The 18583-nt window shown below is 44.3% G+C and overlaps 1 protein-coding gene across 11 annotated transcripts in view; it reads right to left on the reverse strand.

The window, feature by feature from the left end:
* Nucleotides 1-18583, reverse strand: part of tanc2b (tetratricopeptide repeat, ankyrin repeat and coiled-coil containing 2b) — a 72079-nt gene that overhangs the window by 20931 nt on the left and 32565 nt on the right. For 5 of the 11 annotated variants that reach the window (XM_019865649.1, XM_019865646.1, XM_019865647.1 and 2 more), the window contains 4 exons: nucleotides 10642-10746; nucleotides 3813-3961; nucleotides 1056-1239; nucleotides 25-291 (listed from right to left, as the gene is read on the reverse strand). In XM_019865649.1, coding sequence (XP_019721208.1) covers nucleotides 25-291; nucleotides 1056-1239; nucleotides 3813-3961; nucleotides 10642-10746 — 705 coding nt within the window. Of the gene's footprint in view, nucleotides 1-24; nucleotides 292-1055; nucleotides 1240-3812; nucleotides 3962-4068; nucleotides 4199-5452; nucleotides 5604-8654; nucleotides 8790-10641; nucleotides 10747-18164; nucleotides 18564-18583 lie in introns of those variants that run through there. The other 6 variants (XM_019865651.1, XM_019865650.1, XM_019865657.1 and 3 more) reach the window with 5 other exon arrangements.

Raw genomic sequence — 18583 nt, forward strand, 5'->3', positions numbered from 1 at the left:
GGGGGGGTCTGGGAGGGCACTCACCGGCCACAGAATTGGGTCGGGGCATGAGGTACAAGGGGATGGAGTGGGCCGAGTGCGAGGACATGCTCTCCAGGCTGCGCTCAGGGATCTTGTTGAGGCTGTACGTGGACGCCGTCATGTTCTCGTCCACGCGGTATAGGAAGGAGTCCATGCCTGATTTCTGCGACTGCCACAGCTTCAGGTTGCCGCGCGAGCCCTCTGTGCCGCCGCCGCCGCCGTGCTTGCTGCCGCAGCGCTCCATGTTCTCGGAGTAGCTGGTCAGCGTGGCTGCACAGACAAATCATGCCATTTGGGAACCACGCGTGGCAGATTGACAGCGTAATCTGGGATTGTCACAACTCATTTGAAACCCTAAATTGAGACTATAACCTTGTCTTGACAACCTAACTTAAAACCCTGACCCAGGTTTGAAATTCTAACTTGAATCTCTAACCTTGGGTTGAAGCCCTCATTTGAAATCCAAATCTGAAACCTTGGTATGAAACACTGACTGAAAACTGTAACCCTAATTTGCAACCTTCACCCATACTGGAAACCCTAATTTGTCACCATAATCCTAACTCAAAACCCAATTTGAAACCATCGCCCAAATTTGAAATGATAACCAAATTTGAAACCCTAACCGCAGTTTAAAACGCTGCTTTGAAACACGAATTTGGAAGATAGATTTGGAAACTTAACCTCAATTTGATACCCTAAATTTAAAGCCTATCCTAGCCATGAAACCCTCACTAGAAAACCGAAAACAGTCTTTAAAAAAAACACATTTGAAACCTTAACCTGGAACCCTTATCCAGGTTTGAAACCCTACCCCTAACTTCAACCCCTAATCCTGGTTTGGAACCCAAATCTCAAACCTTTATCCAATGTTCAAATCCTGGTTTGAAAACATAGCCAGAGGCTTGCAACCCTAACCCTTGATGCCTAATCCTTTGCGTAAAACCCCAAATTTTACTTGAAAGCCTCACGCTCATTTGTAACCCTTAATCCTGCTTCTTTAGTATCTTCGGGACATTCGAAGGCACTCTCACCGATGATTCCGCTGTCGCGGCTCTCCAGTGTGGAGGTGGGGCTGGTGACCGAGCCGTAGGCGCACTCCCTTGTGCCCGCCTGGCCCGACATGGCGGTGGGCAAGGTAGAGCAGGGGCTTCCCGCAGGGGGTGATGCGGTGCTGCTGGTCAGCGTGGAGCATGGGCTGATGCGCTGGTTCTGGCCCTGGGGTGACAAACACACACACATACATTAAAATTGCGTTTTGAAGACGTGGATGACACCAAGATGGTCCTGACGAAGGAGCTGCGTAGAAACGCAGGAGAACACTTCCAGGAATGCATGAAAGGCTGGAAAGGTGTGTTAAGACTCCACGAAGAGAAAACTTGTCGTTCAAATTGGAAATCTATATTTTGTGACGGCGGTACTGGAACTTTTCAGCAACAACATAGAAAGAGACTCATTGTTCGTCTTCCTGCAGTGAGTCCCCAGCGTGTCAGCTCAGGTTAGCAGACCGAGCACCACGGGGGACCTAAAATATAAAGAAAAAGCGGCTGCTCCAGCTGCGAGCCCTCAGACGCACCCGAGCATAAAAAATTCATGCACGTGTATGTGAAGTGTGTGGAGATCTCCGCTGAGAGGAGAGGAAAGGTGAAGTGGTGCTCAAGGCTACATCCACCTGACTGTGGAACACATTCGTGATAGTTGCACATGACATATATCCACAAACTGTAAGCTACTACCAACTCGACATGCTCAACATTTCTCCATTACTCATCTCAAAAACTAAACTAACAAGGAAGCACGGAATATTTGCATGTTATTCTTGTCTGCTAGCTTAAACCAAGGAAACCTCGGTTGGTGACTTGCGAGGTCTTGGCTGGGAAAATATCCCAAGATGCATTTGGTGCCACTGTCCAAACGGCTATGGAGAGAACTCACGTTTATAAATGTGTTTTCCCTTTTGTCATTTTACGGAAATACAGTGACCTACATTGACCTTGACGACCTATGCTAACAATGCTGTGAATGTGATGAAACGTCATCACAACTGCGGAGCTGTGAACAAATTACAAACATCCTCCCGACAACAATACAACATCAACACAAGCAAAATAAGTCACATTTATCCCGCTAGCTGTTTAATCTTACATGATCGATTTTTGACACGGAAAACGAGCAGTCCTGTAATGCCATACGATGGTAGCGATGGAGCTTTACGCAAATGCTAACATCCCTATTCCAACTTGGTCCAGCTCAAACAACATTAACACAAGCAAAAAAAAAAAAAAAAAATGTATATATATATAAAATATAGCATGATAGCATAAGCATGCTATGTTAACTGCTCTGTGGTAGATGTGAAGCTTTGAGAGAAACAGCTACATCACTACACTGGGTACTGGCAGCTAAATGTTCATCACACTAAGCGAGCTAATACCAGCAATCACTTAATATTTTAGTTTATGATTTATTTATCAGTTTCACGGGCATGGTGTTTTTGCGAGGCAAAGCAGTGTGCTCGACATGTTTACATTGTACTTAAGGGCAGGTAAGCGAAACAAGACGAGCGTACACGGCGTGCAGCAGGCGGCCGGCGTGAGTCACATCTCTTAAAAAAGAGGCGCTTGAATCAACCTCTCTCGCTCTCTACACCCCCGCCGTGACAGCACCGCTCATTTCAAGCAGCAGTTGGTCCATCACACAATGCTATTATTTCCACACGTACTGTACCTGTGCAAAACGTGACGCAGTACAAGTGGGGTTTGTCGAATAAGCGTCAAATAGGAGTCGATTCCTTGGGCACAACAACACGTCATGCTCAGCTATGAAGTGATTTTTTGTTTTTTTTTTTGTTTTTAAAGTATTAGTTAGTCACACAGATACTACGACTTCACAATTTACAGTTCACATTCAATTGTCAATCGGAGGTTTGAAATCAATAGTACGTTTGCAAAATGCAATGCGATACAAGTGGGGTTCGGAGAGGAAGCCTTTATGAGTCCAATAAAGGTTCAGTGTATTTGGCCGTAAAAATCAATGAGCTATTTAGAGTATCAATTGGTCTTTTGAAATCAAACGGCATTATTTCCGCATGAACCTGTCCAAAATGTGACTTGATAAAATCAGGATTCGAAAAAGCTTTTATTCGTCGGGAAATAAAGGCTTAGTCTATTCCTTTGGTCACATAGATAACACAATCAACACCTCGTGCTTTACTAGCGCAGTTTTGAAATTAAATGCCATAATTTTCTCATGTTTGTGCATAATGGGGGGGGGGGGTGTTTCGAGAATTAGCCTATTTTAATTTCATAATAACAGCTTATTGTATTATTTGGCCACAAGCTCCTATGACATAGAGAGAACACATTCAACTATTGAGTGGAATTACAAAAGCAAGTGTTACCACCATGTTCAAACAAACAAACAAACAAAAATCACTCTTTTCAATATCATTATGTCGGGATGAAAGGGTGTCAACTTATGAGAATAAAAAGATTTATGAGTTTTCAAAGATAAATATGCAATTATATATTAAGATGTTAAAGAACATTTTTTAAAGGGAAGAAAGTCCTATTTTAAACTGTGTAACGACTGTTTCAAATCTTTATGACTCCCAAGCTACTGTGACATCATCATACTGTTATGATGAATTAGTTATGTAAACAACAGTCCATATTCAGCCTTGCTGTGAGTCCGACAAAGCATCCAACAATGACCTCAAGTCAACGGGTGATTTGAATGGTGTTTTGCATCCTACCTGTGGGTCTTTCAAAATAAGAGTCACTTCCTCTCACCTGTCTGGCCTCGGGCTCCTCCATGCTGTAGTGGGGACCGGCTGGCCCCTCGCTCGCTTTGTCTCCCAGAAGGAAGCCCAGGCGCGTCATCAATGTGTTGGCGGCCTCATCCACCGTGGGAGGGGGGCCCAGCTCCTGGCTCGACTCCCCTGCGGAGGCGGCGGGAAGGAGAGAAGAGAGGGAGAATGAGTGTTAGGTGGCGGGGGGGAAATAAGAGCAACAAAGCAGATGCTAAAATAAGAGGCGACATGTCCACCTGGATGCATCGCACCCACATCCCGCCCTCGCTGCCTGGACGTCTTAAACAAAGTCCAAAATGCCTTCATTCACGAGCCTTTCGAGAGAAGCAAACGTCACTCCTGCCTACTCGTGGACAGCCGCTCCTCTTCTGCGACAACACACGCCCGACGTAACAAGATACGCCGCTCACCTGTTTGACGACGCCAGACAAAAGCGGGCCAGGCGACGCCCTTCTGTCCTGTTTGCACACGCTCTTTGCGGCAACGAGGGAAAGAAAAAGCTCCACCCTCCCCAAAAAAACGTAAAACAACAACATGTGGCGCTTTGACCTACTGTAAATGCTGACATCCGTATTCCCAAACAGGCAACATCAACACAAGCACCTCACGTTCTGTGAACAGCGGTATCTTGTTTCACAAGTTGAATTTGTTCTGTAACAAAGCTCGTAACTGAATGCACCTTCATTTTTTTTAAATAGTTTAAATTCTAGCCAACCAAAAACAACAGTTCTATTTTAAAACAAATAGCACTGCATTGTGTAGAAGAAGAACAACAACAAAAAAGAAGGTAATGTGAAGATTTATTAAACATATGGATTTTTTGAGCGCAATTCTGATATTTGCGATGATGAGAAACCATTAAACGGATGATTAATTAAAAAATAGAAATATACTTTGTATAACTAACAATACTCTTCTGTCCCTTTGGACCTCCAACAATAAAGATAAGAATTACAGTCAGTGCCTTTGATTTTTATGATACCTTGGCAAAAAAAAATAATTATGGATAGATGTGTTCAATAAAAAGGCGTGGCCGTCGTGACGTCACGAGCTGGAGTCGCTTCGTCTGCCTGTGAGTGCCTAGGAGTGAGTTGCAGCCTACACCAGTTGCTTGCGAGTGTTCTCATTTTGCATTCGTGTCTTTTAACTGTTGCCTGTCGTGTTCAATAAACGGCTGAAAGTGCATCGGCGCACATGCAAGGTCATTACAGTATCTTAATCGCTCCTTTTATTTCACGTCACTTGAGTGGAGTGGCTCGTACTTCAAATTTTGGCTTCCACTAAGTGAAAGGCTCATCATCGGGGGGGAAAAAATGGATTTGCTACCGCAATCTTAATTCAACCCGACAATATGCGATGCTAACAGTCCTGTGATGCTACACTGAGTTAGCCACGCAGCTTTGAGCTAAATGCTGACACACCATTCCATCCAGCCATTATCCAAACCGTTTATCCTCACGAGGGTCGCGGGTGTGCTGGGGCCTATCAGAGCCCATCCTAACATGCACAAAATATAGTTGCTGCGAAATGCTAATACCTCCCTGCTAACACGCCCACAATGACAATAACAACACATTAGGAAAGGCCAATGGTAAAAAAAAATAAAAATAAACCTCTTACTGTAGTTATTTTCCAGCCGCCTTCCTTATTTACATGCTATCATATTAGGTCATTAGACTGCAGCACGCCCCTCCAGGTTTCCTTCACTCCCTGGAGTGTTCCCGAGCCGAGTGGCTGTAATTGGATGAACGATCGGGACGGTCTGAACTTAAATAAACAGCGGAGACGCTCACTTCGCTTCCTCTGTTGTCATCGTTTTCCAGCGAGGCAGGTCAGACCAGACCGGCAGGTAATTGCAGTGTCCGTTAGACAGAAGGCTGAATAATGTCATGTCATGACATTAGACGAAGCCCCATGTCTAAATAAACAGGCAGTTTTAATCTTAAGAGGCGAGAAAACCAACATCAAATCAAGAAATTCAACCTTTGGGACTTGTTAAGCCCATCTCAGGCCTGAGAAAGCCATTTTCAACAAAACATGAGATAAACTTTTGAACTCGTAACATTTTGATGTGGGCTGTGTGTGATTTTATAATAACATTTGCGAAAAACATGTCCCAAAATGTTCTTTACTTCTGCTGAAATTTAGTCATAAATATTATAATAAACAAATGAAGGAACAATTATGTAACAGTCCGGGGCTATTACGATACAAGGAACATATTAGGTAAGGGACAGCAACTGTAAATGCCCGCCGCTCGAGTCGCATACCTACTCCGTAAAACAACCACAGTGCAGCTCAGTTTCTGGAAGGCAAACACCTTCTCGAAGCGCTGTTACCATTGTACAAAACTATTTTCCTCTTGGCGCATCTTCAAATGGAGTCGCAGCAGTAAGTCATGCCATTGCGAGTCCTTGAAAAGCATAACTAGTCACATGTTTGAAACTTTTACTGACCTGCTTTGTTCATTGCCTAAGAAGACAAACTGGTTTGTTTCCATTTAAAGATAATTAAATCTTTTACGATTGACACAAGCATGTTCTTTCCCTTACTGCGCTGAATGTGAACTCAACTAAAGTACGTTCCCAAGTAAGATTTTTTTTGTTATTCGCCACCATGAAACCAAATAAAACATCCTCGCCACAAATACGGAGGCATGAGAGAAAACAAATGACAGTGCCCTCAGTCCAAACTTTAAGGCCTTTTTTTTTAGCCAGTTGGAGGCCTAAAGCCATTTCTGGAAAAGACACAAACTGTGATGTTGTCAGTCTAGCTAGCTAGTACGTTATCATAACTCAAGTCACCGTTAGCATTTGCTGACAGACTACACAAAGTCGATAGGATTTGAAAACCTCAACCAGACCTCGGCCAGCACCAAAAAAGTGGAAAGCCTAATTCAAAGCACACTTTTGTATCGAGACTCATGCAGTGATGTTTCCTTATTTTTTCATCACGATAATGAGATAATGACGAGCTAAACGTGGCTCTTTGATGACAAAAATATGACCTGCCGTATGTTTTTATTGACGAGACGAAAGAGAGAGCATTAAAAAAAAAAATCAGTTTTCTCACATACCAAAAAATATGTAGGGTTCAAATTGTTGTTCGTTTGTCACGAATAAACCGATACTATGTTGTGAGTTTATGTGGCGCGCTCTTCAACGCTATCCTGAGCTCTTCCAACTCACACACTTCCCATTTTGCAAAGAAAATCATCGCGCGAACTTCTAAGCAAGTCAAGCGGATGTCGTCCCATCACCGCGATGCCTCCCGGCTCCCTAATGGCCCAACGTGAGCTTATGAAAACACACACGCGCACCCGCTCCCCACCCGCTGGATTCCTGAGCTGCAAAAGGGGAGACAGATGGTTGCCATGGCAACTATCTTTCACCACACAGCTCGGAATGCGTGTCCGTGCATTCCGGGAAAAGCGGATTAATAAAGGGAAAACTGTTCAGTTTTCACCTGGACACAGAGCAAAAAAAAAAGTCTGATGGACGAGGAACAGCGGGGAAAACAGACGACACCGAATTCAATTTTCCCAATACTTTGCACGCCAAAAAAAGCAGCGTGGTAGATAATCGGGAACATCACTTTCCTCTGATATTATCTGTTTTCTCAAAAGTTTCATTCACCCGTGAAGGCTCTGCGTGTTCAATTTCAAATTGGAAACGATTGACATGAATGGCAAATATTTTAGTTAGCACAACAAGTTGTTTGCTCCAGAATTTGCCGAGTTGCTTTTACTTCAATCTTGAAGTTTTGGGAAGAGTGCACGGAACAATTTAGTTGTGTAAACTATTTTTCCTTTGTTGTGAATGGCAGGGAAAGCTAATTTTCCCAAGAACAACACTTTGAAAAAATATTGTAGTCAATTGCTCAACTTAAAATTTTATTGTTTTGAGGTCTTGAAACTTTGAATTCACTCAGCTTTTATTTTATTTTATTATTACAGTCACTACTGTGTTCAGCCACTGGAAGTCCAAAGGAAAACATGTTTTCTTTTTTTTTTTTAAGTTGATGCCAAATGCAGCACGAAAAAGCCAAAGCAAATAAAAAGCAAAAGACGCGGAACACGAATAAAAAGATATGTTGCAATGCTTTGTCAGTTATTTCATGAATAGATCCAAATGGATGATTAGCAAATACGCTGTGACAGTTTACACCAGCGACAGCGACGGCGACACAACATCTGATCCATTTGGCAGCAACACTAAAAAAAAAATCCCACAGAAGCTGTTCAAAAATATTATTATGGGTCACATGCTCTTGGATCCAGAAAACTTTCGAGCGTAGATGCATCCTTGCCGCTACCAAATTTCCACTCTGTCCATTCCTTGGCATTTTGTTCACAAAAGACAAAAGCGGCGATGACTCAACGCTTTTGTCTTCCAATCTATGATGCCAGGGAATCAAGTGGCTGCCGCGTAGGATGCTTTTTTTTTTTTTTTTAAAATACTACTCATCCCAGGGCCCCTTTGTTGGGGTTCAAATCAATATACCAGTATGTATGACCGGTTTTGTCGTCCTTTACCACAAAGGCCCACAGTGGACTTTTCCTGCTACACTCCCGTGTGTTTCAGCTTGGCCACATTTAGATATAATTACACATACGCACACATGCACACGCGCACACACGCACTTGTGAAAACAATACCAGCCACTTGCGGCTACCCTGTGCGGTTTTCTCTTATTGTTACGTGGTGATGAACCCTCGAGACTGATTTCTATTGTCCATGCCTGCATCCATCCACGCTCGTGCTAACATGAAGCATAAAACTGCCACTTGAGAGCTGGAACAAAACGTTTGCAGTTATCTGACCTTGTGCTTTCATACAGCATCGCGCATGTCGTTCGATCATGTCGAGACGAATTCCCTTACGACACACGGTCAACGTCGGGTTGTGTGTGAACGGGAGCAACGTGGAACTGGTGTGGAGGTGGATCCTCACTTTGACCACCCCGTTGCGTTGAAATGCAATGACTTATCGCACGCATATTCCACCTCATTGGGTTTCGTGTGAAAGGCACAGTCTCTTGTCACGCATTTTATTGCGATGATTTTGCCGAAACTCTAAAAAAAAAAAAAAGAAGTGCTGACTCATGAAAGGGACCAAATCTCTAGCAAGTATCCGAGAAGTCACCAAATAAAACAAGTGACACGATCTGGCACACCAGCAGGTGTTAAGTCGACACCCTGCCGTGACTTGCGCCAGGAAACGCTGGTTAAGAGCTAGATGTCCATCTGTCTGCCTAGGAAATAAAAAGCCTGACTCGCCCGCCGCCTACCCCCCTCCCGCCGCTTTCTGCGGTTCTACCAAAGACCCAGACGCCATCGCATTTGGAATCAAGCGCTATCTTCGCTTCAGTGGCGCCATTGATTACCTTTCCCAAAAGTGTCGCATCTGCAGTAACTCGCAGAGGCGGGTGCCTGATCCTACTCAATTTGGGGTTGGGAAAAATGCACACTAAAGATACAGGAAAAGGTCAATGGATCAGAAATGAGACAGTATTAACGGTATTGTGATATCACAATTAAGAGTAAAGGGATCATGCTTATTGCCGTGTCGCGAGTCGAAACATTGGGTACGCTTGTACTCTAATGAGAGCACATTGTTTCAATTACTGGGAAAATATTGTATGTAAAATACTAAACATGACCAAAATCTCAGATTTAACTAGGAAAAAAGAAACTACAAAATATCGAGAAAAATCGGAAATCATTACCCCAAAAATACACAAAAATGCTAGGGAGGAAAGGTGACAAAAATATTACATGAAAGTAAACAATTAGATGGAAAAAAATTAATAGAAAAATATCAGAAAAAAATGAAAATATAATAAAATAAATTGGGGAAAATTATTTAAAAAAAGAATATAGGGGGAAACATGCTGGATGAAAAATGCACATTAAAGAAAATATTTCCAAAAAATAAAAATAATGCAATAGTTCATTGAAAAAACAGACAGATGGACTACTATATTTTAAAAATACACAAATACTAGAAAAAGAATGCAACATTTCTGGGTTAAAAATTAAAAAAATATGGAATATAATATTTCAAAAATATTAGAAAACCGTGAAAACTTTAGAAATGCACAAATAAAAGGCAAAAATTGCAGACCTATTAGATGCCAAAGCAAAAACATCAGACATGAATATTAGGGGAACATTTGTTGAAAAATACACAAACACTCAACAACAAAAAAAAAATAAATAAAACATAGACGAATGAAAACTAATTGTCTCCTTGCAGTGCAACAGCACACCAGAAGGCAAAATTCAAAAAGCAGCTACTCCTCTCCAAGATGCTAAACACGGTATTGACGACACTTACAACTGGAAACTAATAAACGAAAAAACGGTTTCATCCTTGCAATGCATCTGTCAAGACCACCTACTTGGAGCCCCCACTGGGCACAGGCTCCACAGGAGAGGCTGGCAAACCGAAAAGTCCACCATTTTGTCGCTAAATTGTGTCGATCAAGACCTCGGAGCGTCACATGTGTCTACATCCACACAGAAATCGAAGCATATCCTCCAGTGACCTGCTTAAGCGGGCCGGGCAGGACGGAATGGAGGGGGTGGGAGGGAGGGTGTCGACCGGGATATACGTTTGACGAAGACCGGACTGGAGTGCGGATTACAGACTACTCCAGGAAGAGGAGCCGTGTGAGATTAGGAGGACGAATATTTAACATTTCACATTCCTCGTGCCATTAAGCAACGCTTTCCCTCTTCGCTTCTGTTCGGGCAACGCGACAAAAGCCGACATGCGGGAAAGGGGGCGGGAGGGCCAGAAACTTACCTGGGCACAATCTATCCAGGTGGGAATTCCAGGCTGGGTCGGGGGAGCCGAGCTCCGATTGCGGAACGCGAGGGCTCTCCACGAACTTTGCTTTCCGCAGAGGGGCTGGGAGCAGACAAACACACACACATAGGGAGACAAGGCACACACAGACACACGTATATATATTAGGGAGATGGAGGGGGAGACAAGGGGGTGACAGAGAGCTTGTAAAGCAGCAATTTTACAATCGATTCAAGACAAACCACTCAGACAAACCTCCATCGACAATACATAGACAGGCTTGTTTAGAAATAATAAGAGGTTGAAGCGCACCCTGTCAATCTCAATTGTTCATCTTAGCAAGATATATTGGACACTTTTGTGGGGAACATTTGGGGGAAATTATTTTCTGATCCAACAAAGCAATGAACTTGGTCAAAAAGCAAGCAGATCATTTCCAATGTGTGTGACTTCACAAATAGACAGACAAAAGTTCCCAGAATCTTCCCAAAAGAGTGGAAGCTTGGGTAACAACTTCCTGGTGGCGTCCCAATACTTATGTCAATATATCGCGCAATTTATGTACCTTTGTGTGTAACTTTTTACAACATTAGTCCTCCAACATCAACATGAATCACAGCTGAAAATGGGGCATGAGTGGAGTTCCACAGGGATATGAATGAGGTCCAGGTTTGCTTTCATAACGGATGAACATAAAATGTCGCCGATATGGAACAACAACGTCAACAAAGTCCCAAGTAGCAACGTGACACAGCTATGAGAGGAGTCTGCAAACTAAAGTGCCAGTTCCGCAGCATTGTTGAGTCAGCAGGGCGAATTTTGCGAGCATGCGTCGGCCCGCCGCTGCCATCTGCCTTCAAAATGTGTTCACGAGCGTGTTTACTCCAAATGTCTGGCTTTGACTGAGCGCACAAACACGGACTTTTGTGCAAACAGACATGAGATGAGTTGCTCGAAACGAGCGGCAATGAGCGGAGCGAGATGGGCTCATTCCTCGTTTTCTACTTTGTATTTTGAAAGCGGGCCAGACGCGAGCGCATCTGGACACCTTACAGCTGTGGTGAACTGCCTAATTCCATGAATGAATACTGAAAAGGCATGCTCCTCGATAAACAGCGCGTGATAGATTTCGTAGGAAGCTCAAAGCTTTCCGCATCACCACAGGCACAAATGGGCTGCTAGCTACTTGCAGGCGAAAGTTAGCTTTGTTGTGTTCATGTCACATTATCATCTTTGAACGTGCAATGATATTTGGCTGGTATTTTTGTCTCACTTATGTAATAGTAAAGGCCATTCTTTTTTGCTAATATGGCAAAAATGTGTCCAAATTATAAAATGCACTATAAAGTCTTGTCAAATAAATAAATACAAATTACGATTATAATTCACTTTGTGACTAAACTTGACGAAAACCTTTTGGAGTTTTTGTTGATTCAAAGTGGACGAAAAGTTTTTGTGGATTCCTGTCATGATAAACATCCTCCCAATCCAGCGCCTATCAGTCAAGCTGGCATTTCACAGCCAGAGAACGATGACTGCTTTGATGTTTTGCGTGCACAGTAGCTGCGGTGGCACATGACCAGGAAGCAGCAGCAAAACAGCTTTGCCTCAATCCACTTCGATTTGGACTTATCCCGATAAGCTCCTCTCTCTTGCAGGCGCGGCGAAGAGCCAGCGGCGACTCGTATCGCGCATCCGCCCTCGCCACCGACCGAGCGCGCCATCAGCGTGCGGCGTAAACTGGAGATTAGCGCGTTTGTTTTGTTTCTCTGCCGGATTTTCACCTGTGTGAAAGGGTTGCGGGAGCGACCATCTATCCCCACGAGTAAATCCTCTGCGCGGCGTCGGCTCCCGGCGACTTAAATCTGGCGGATGTACGGTGGCGTTGTCTTGTGAACGCGCGCCAAGCCGAGGATGGCTGACAGTGTTGATGGATGGCAGTGGTGCAAATCCACTCCTCTAATGAGCTTATGAATAACTACACCTACATTGTGGGTACATCAATGCACATGCTGCACGGAGTGAACGCTAATACGGTGAAATGATAACTACATTTGGTAACTTGAGGCGAACCCCCGTTTATTATGAGGCATACGTTCCAGATGCGATGGCAAACAGGTGAAAATCTGCGACATTATATATATCCATACATAAACATATATACTGTACACACACACACACACACACACACACACAAAGCTAAATCTAATAAATACAGCAATTCTGAAAACCCGTTCTAAGAACTAACTGAAACCAGCTGAATTGTAAAACGAATAAGTCATACGAAAAAAAAATAAAACTACAAAGTCTGTGATATGGCAGAGACGTGTGACAACATTTTGTACTCTTTACAATAGGAGATACTCTGCACACATTACTCTACTTGCCATTATTTGTCTTTTTTTTTTTGGTTCGCGTTCAGACTGTTTCATCTAAAAGGCAACATATTTGAATCCATAAAACCTTAAAATGCAAATAGTAAGATTTGAATTGAGTGTGTTGGTCACAAAAGATCCTTGGCAAATAGGTCTGTACAGATTATTATCATTTGTAATGTGTTGTTTGGGCATTGCTGTCGTTTTGAAGGCCATCAATTCACTTGAAAGTGAAAGCAACATGACACAATTCATCAACACTAATATTGCGATTCAATGTAAACAGAACGGACTCCGTTTTAACCCTTGCGGCTTATCTGATTGACATATTCCTCGATCCCAGGAGCCTCACATTCTCATCTCAGCTTCTCCTTAATTTAAATTTCATATCGTATTATACCCATAATTCCTCAAGGGAAATTCAGGGTGCACTCTGCTGTATATTTCGAGCGACACACCACATGGCGAACCCGATCAGACATGCAGGCTCGATGTTGAAGCACTTCCTGTTCACATGGTTCAACCGCATGTTTTTGAGCGATATACAGTTTTTCACTGATCATTTGTGATATATTTACAGTAGAGTTTAGCTCTGAATACAAGCAATTATAATTATTTAGGTGCGCCATTTGTGGCAGAGCTCTGAACCAAAAGCCCCATGAATTGATCAGATTAATGTGTGTGTCTTACAAATCAAAGATGAGATTGTTTCGGTTTTTTTTTTTAATTTAGTGGGTGCCAGTTCGATACCGATGCGCTCAACTGACCGAATTTTACGTTAATTGCTTTCAAAAACACGACGAAACATTGACAACCTTTTTTTTTTTTTTGCAATGCATCAAGTGACCCCCAATGTGAAGTACAAGCAACGGAATGGAAAGAGCATCGTGTTAGAGCGGCGAGCACGTGGAGAAAACGTGTACCATCGCTCAACCAGCACCGAGACACACACAAACATACGGACAATAACAGCTCATGAAAATATGTTCTACAAAAGGTTTCCAGTTTCACTGGAGGGAAGTCATGGTCACATGCTCCCCAAAAAAAAAGTCATTTCGGTGACGGCAGGCGTGCAAATAAATAAATAAACCAATATGCTCGCATTTTAGAAGACGTGACACGCTCATTAATTCAATTTGGCCGCATGAAAACAAACTGTGGTGTGACGCGACGTCATCTGACGTCCTTCGGCGTCGTGGCTTCGACATTATTGTACACGACAGCTCGTGGAAGACCGCCACTAGCCACACTCGCATATCTTTATCTCAAGTTTGCTTTGAATAGCAATCCCCAAAATAGACACAATCTTTAGTTCGACCAGCTTCAAAAAACTCACAGCCTTTCATTTATGTAACATACGTGGTATGGACCGAATTTGAGGATATACAAATGCATCTCAATAACTACAGGAGAAAAAGTTTATTTACTTCAGTAGTTCAACTCAAACTTTTATTGAATTGATGCTAACATATGGCTAACCCTGTCACTGCTAGTCCGAACGTTGATGCGGAGTGGAGTTCCAATGTGTTCTTCCGATTTTGTAAATTGGATTATTTTCACGACTCCATTTCCAACCTAACTGCTGTCATAAAAAAAATAAATCAATCATGAAATAAAATACTTGAACTGTTTCTTCTCCTCACTTTGACTGAACTCCAAAATCCGATTAGCTCTTGGAGAAGTCGCGTGCTTTGTTGCATGAGTTTCACTTTTTGAATTGAACCGCAAAATTATAATGTACGTAAGATTCAAGTATGTACTGTTTGTCCATACTTATAAGACGTTGCACTGACGGGGCTCAAATTGCCAAAAAGCAACCATGCAGAGCAGATGTTGTTGCAGCTCGTGGAAGTCCATTAGCCAGACTGCCTCTTCCAATTTTTATGTAAGCTCACGTACGTGTGTGCGTTCGTGTGTGTGTGCGCGCGCAATGAGTATGCGTGTATCAATCATCGCCGCCTTGGGAGGATTATGCGAGCAAGGTGAAGCTCAGGCAAAATTTTAAGAAGGCGGAGGGGCGGCGCATATTTGCTAAGAAGGCTCATTATCCCAAAAAAAAAAAAAAATAGCATTATTACGAGGCCAGCGTGGCGTCTAATGATACTAACGCTCCACCGGCAAATGGAAGGAGGAATGTGAGGATGTCGTCAAAGGAATTCTTGAGTCACTGACAACAGTCTGGCTTGTCCGCCTTCACTTGACAACATGAGGTTGACTATGTCGTGGCATATCAAAAGCGAACAAGAGTTTTGTACAACAACACGTGTAAGTAGAAAAAAGCAAGTCACAAAGCACAAGACATGGTTCGACCATGAAATGTTTTTGCGGCCCAAAAATCTTGTTTTCAGTCAAGCTGAAATGATGTCAAGGTGACTTTGTCGCTGTTCTGAAAGAGCCGTATTACAATGCGGACTTTTAAGATGGCGAAGCCTTGACCGAGTGACATTCTGATCCGAGATTTATTGTACTCCCTTTTACTCGCAACTGGGAAATGGTGATCACTGAAGAGTGATCTTTTGCCGCCGGCCGATTCCCGAGGGTCTGCTATCTCGTGACTCGGCGGCATTTGTACTTGCGTGGAAGATAACGAAGCCTCTACTGAGCGACATTCAAATGACGGTTTCTCACGCCATTGTCGGTGAAGTGCACACTTTGCTCGCAACGGGAAATTGGGATTGAACTGCCGTCTTTTGCGGCCGATTCCTTCGGGTCAGCGGCGTGAAGATGTGTCGACGCACAAATGTGAAGGTTAACTCCTGCCTCGGCGGAGATCTGCGCCGAGACTGGGTGACGTTCTCGACGATGCGGTTTCTTGCGGCACTTCTGCGAAAACATTTTATCCATCGTCGGAAAAGGTGATTGACAGCTGTCTTTTCCAGTTGAGTCCTTAGGATCTCAATTTAATAGACTCGGCAGGATGAAGACGCGTGGATGATAAATGGGGGACTGAACAGCAGTCTCATTCCTGAGGCTCTGTGCTCCCGTGACTCGGCAATATTAGCACATCGTCTGTCGCGATAACTCCCTTTTGTCATCTCTGAAGGTGTGAACGTCAATTCCGCTCGCCGCCAGGGGGAGTTTCGGGAAGCGACGGGCGCATACTTGCACACGATACGACCGCTTCATCACAGCGACGCTGTCCTGACCTTCAGTAAAGCTCGGGGGCCGTGCGGCAAATGTTTATCCCCCTCCGGGGCCCCGGCTGAAACCTGAGGACCACGCCCTTCTTGTCACTGGCAAAGATCTCGAGAAGACAAGTGAACGAAAGCAGAGGCGATTAAGAAGCCGCGGTGGGTTCGCGGGGCGACGCCGACCAGACAGACGCGGCTCTGAAATAAACGGAGCAAACGTGCCAGCAGTCGACGGAGTCGTGTTGAATGCTAATGGTGGCGCGGGTGTCATTGTGCAGGCCTGAAAACCTCGGACGCGCTTGGGCGAGCGCGTGCGCCCGCGCACACGCCATTTGCGTGTATGTGTGTGTTCTCAGCTCTCGGTGGTGCGAGTAACCCACTCCTCTGTTTTGTAAGCAAACCTCTCTCCGGGTTATTAATAGCACACTGCAGGGGCTGCTAAACACCAAGGTAACGTAGAGTAACTTCGTTTGGATGAATAGCGGGTGGGTAGAGCGGCTAAGTCACACTGGTACTACTGACCGTTTCAATATCAAACTCTTACATAACGGCATGAGACAAATGAGACCTGGACAAAAAAAAAACAAACAAAAAACGTGTATCTTGGCTTTTGAGCTGCAAGTATTTTTTATTTATTATTATTATTATTTTTTTTTTTTGGAATTATTTTTGAACACGCAAGCCAGGTTGACAATTTCAAGCACAATATTCAGGAGCAACATCTGATTATTGTTACTGCACTTTTTACCCACAAATGATTTCTCTTCATGTGCCCGATTGGCGAAGAGATCTGATTCGTTTCGGCTTTTCCATCACAGACTTGGCTGGTGATTTTTTTTACGTGAGATTGTTTCGAATCGGGAACACAGCTGCCCTGCCAGTTTACACTTCGTGTAGACATCTGTAGACTACTAGTGTCCAATCCCTATTTGTTTATTTTTAAACTGCATTTTTCCTGCTGATTTTTTTTCAATACCACAATTTGTTTGTTTCTACTAAGACAACGATCAGATGCTAACTGAGTCCTGACACTTGACAGAGGTGTTTACCACTTTTAGATGCCGTTAGTGTGCGTACGGATGTTTTTGGCCAAAGTGGCAAAGCTATTGAGTCGTTCGTGTGTGATATGAGACTTATAAATAAATAGAGAGAGAGATAGATAGATAGATAGATGGATAGATGGATAGATAGATAAATAAATAAACTTTTCTTTGCCACAAGATGAAAATTCACAGTAGTTTGGACCACGGCTCCCCTCAAATATTCCTGATGACTATAACTGGGCCTTTATCGAAGTTTCTGAATGGCTCAAAGGTCGGTTTTGAAGAAAAAAAAAAAAAGTCCAACTACACAGCTCTATTCGACACCAACTTGGGACGCGAATGCCTTCCTGAACTGGTCGTCATCAGCGAGCCGGGAGTCGATGCCAACCGGCGGAGGCAGGCGATGACGTCTGGCTGCTGTTATTGAGACATTTTGTTCCGTTCGCTCAACAGCAGCTCGTCTGGCCCCCCTGGGGAGATGGGAGCGGGGCGAGCAGCCCGCAGAAACACAGCCATCGGAAGTGGGCATCCTCAGCCCGCCCCCCCCCCCTTCCAACACCCCCCAAAAAACTCTGCTGCCCCACCTTCCCACCTGACAACTTTAAGCTATTTATGCAAGCATATGGTACATAGTCTGCTGCTATGCTGGGAAAAGTGCATCATTAGCCGCCCACAGCTTGTACTTAAGACACACACGCGCGCACACACACACACACACACACACACACACACACACACACTCAAAAGACAATTGAATCACCCACGCTAACGCATGAACACACCAAAAATAAATAAATAAACACTTGATCACGCCGGCTTGATTCGCAGCTCCTCCTCAAGCCTACGTTAGTGTCATTAGCGCGCCATCGACAAGTGCATCAAATCACTTCCCGTCAGCCCAGCGTCACATGACCCGCGCCGGCGACCCTGACAACGTGCGAACAGGAGACGAGGGCGCGGCGGTCGCTCACCATTCTCAACGGGAGCAGTCCCGCATTCCTGGAGGCTGGGCGAGCTGGAAGTCCTTCCGGAGTAGGCGAGAAAAAGTAAAGCGAGGGGGTCCTCTTATCTTGGGGGGAATGGGGTGGGGTGTGAGTGAAAGCTCAGGTTTTCGGCGCCGATGCTGCTGCACTTGAGTAAGCGATACGGCGGCGATGGGAGGAGTGTGAGGAAGAGGAAGAGGAAGAAGGTGGTTGTGTCTCGGCGGAGGGGTGGGGGCGGTGATGGTGCCGCTGGTGGGAGGGTACCACAAAAGGTGACACCCCAGTCTACCGGGTAACCTTCACCCTCCCGGAAAATTAAGGAGCGATGCGGCAGCTTGAAGGAAGCGCAGCGCCTCTGTCCGCCAACCGCCACATCCGTCGCCTTTCGCGCCGTTATATGCGGAGCG

Source organism: Hippocampus comes, unplaced genomic scaffold (assembly GCF_001891065.2).
Source record: "Hippocampus comes isolate QL1 unplaced genomic scaffold, H_comes_QL1_v1.1 scaffold58, whole genome shotgun sequence".
Lineage (NCBI taxonomy): Eukaryota > Metazoa > Chordata > Actinopteri > Syngnathiformes > Syngnathidae > Hippocampus > Hippocampus comes.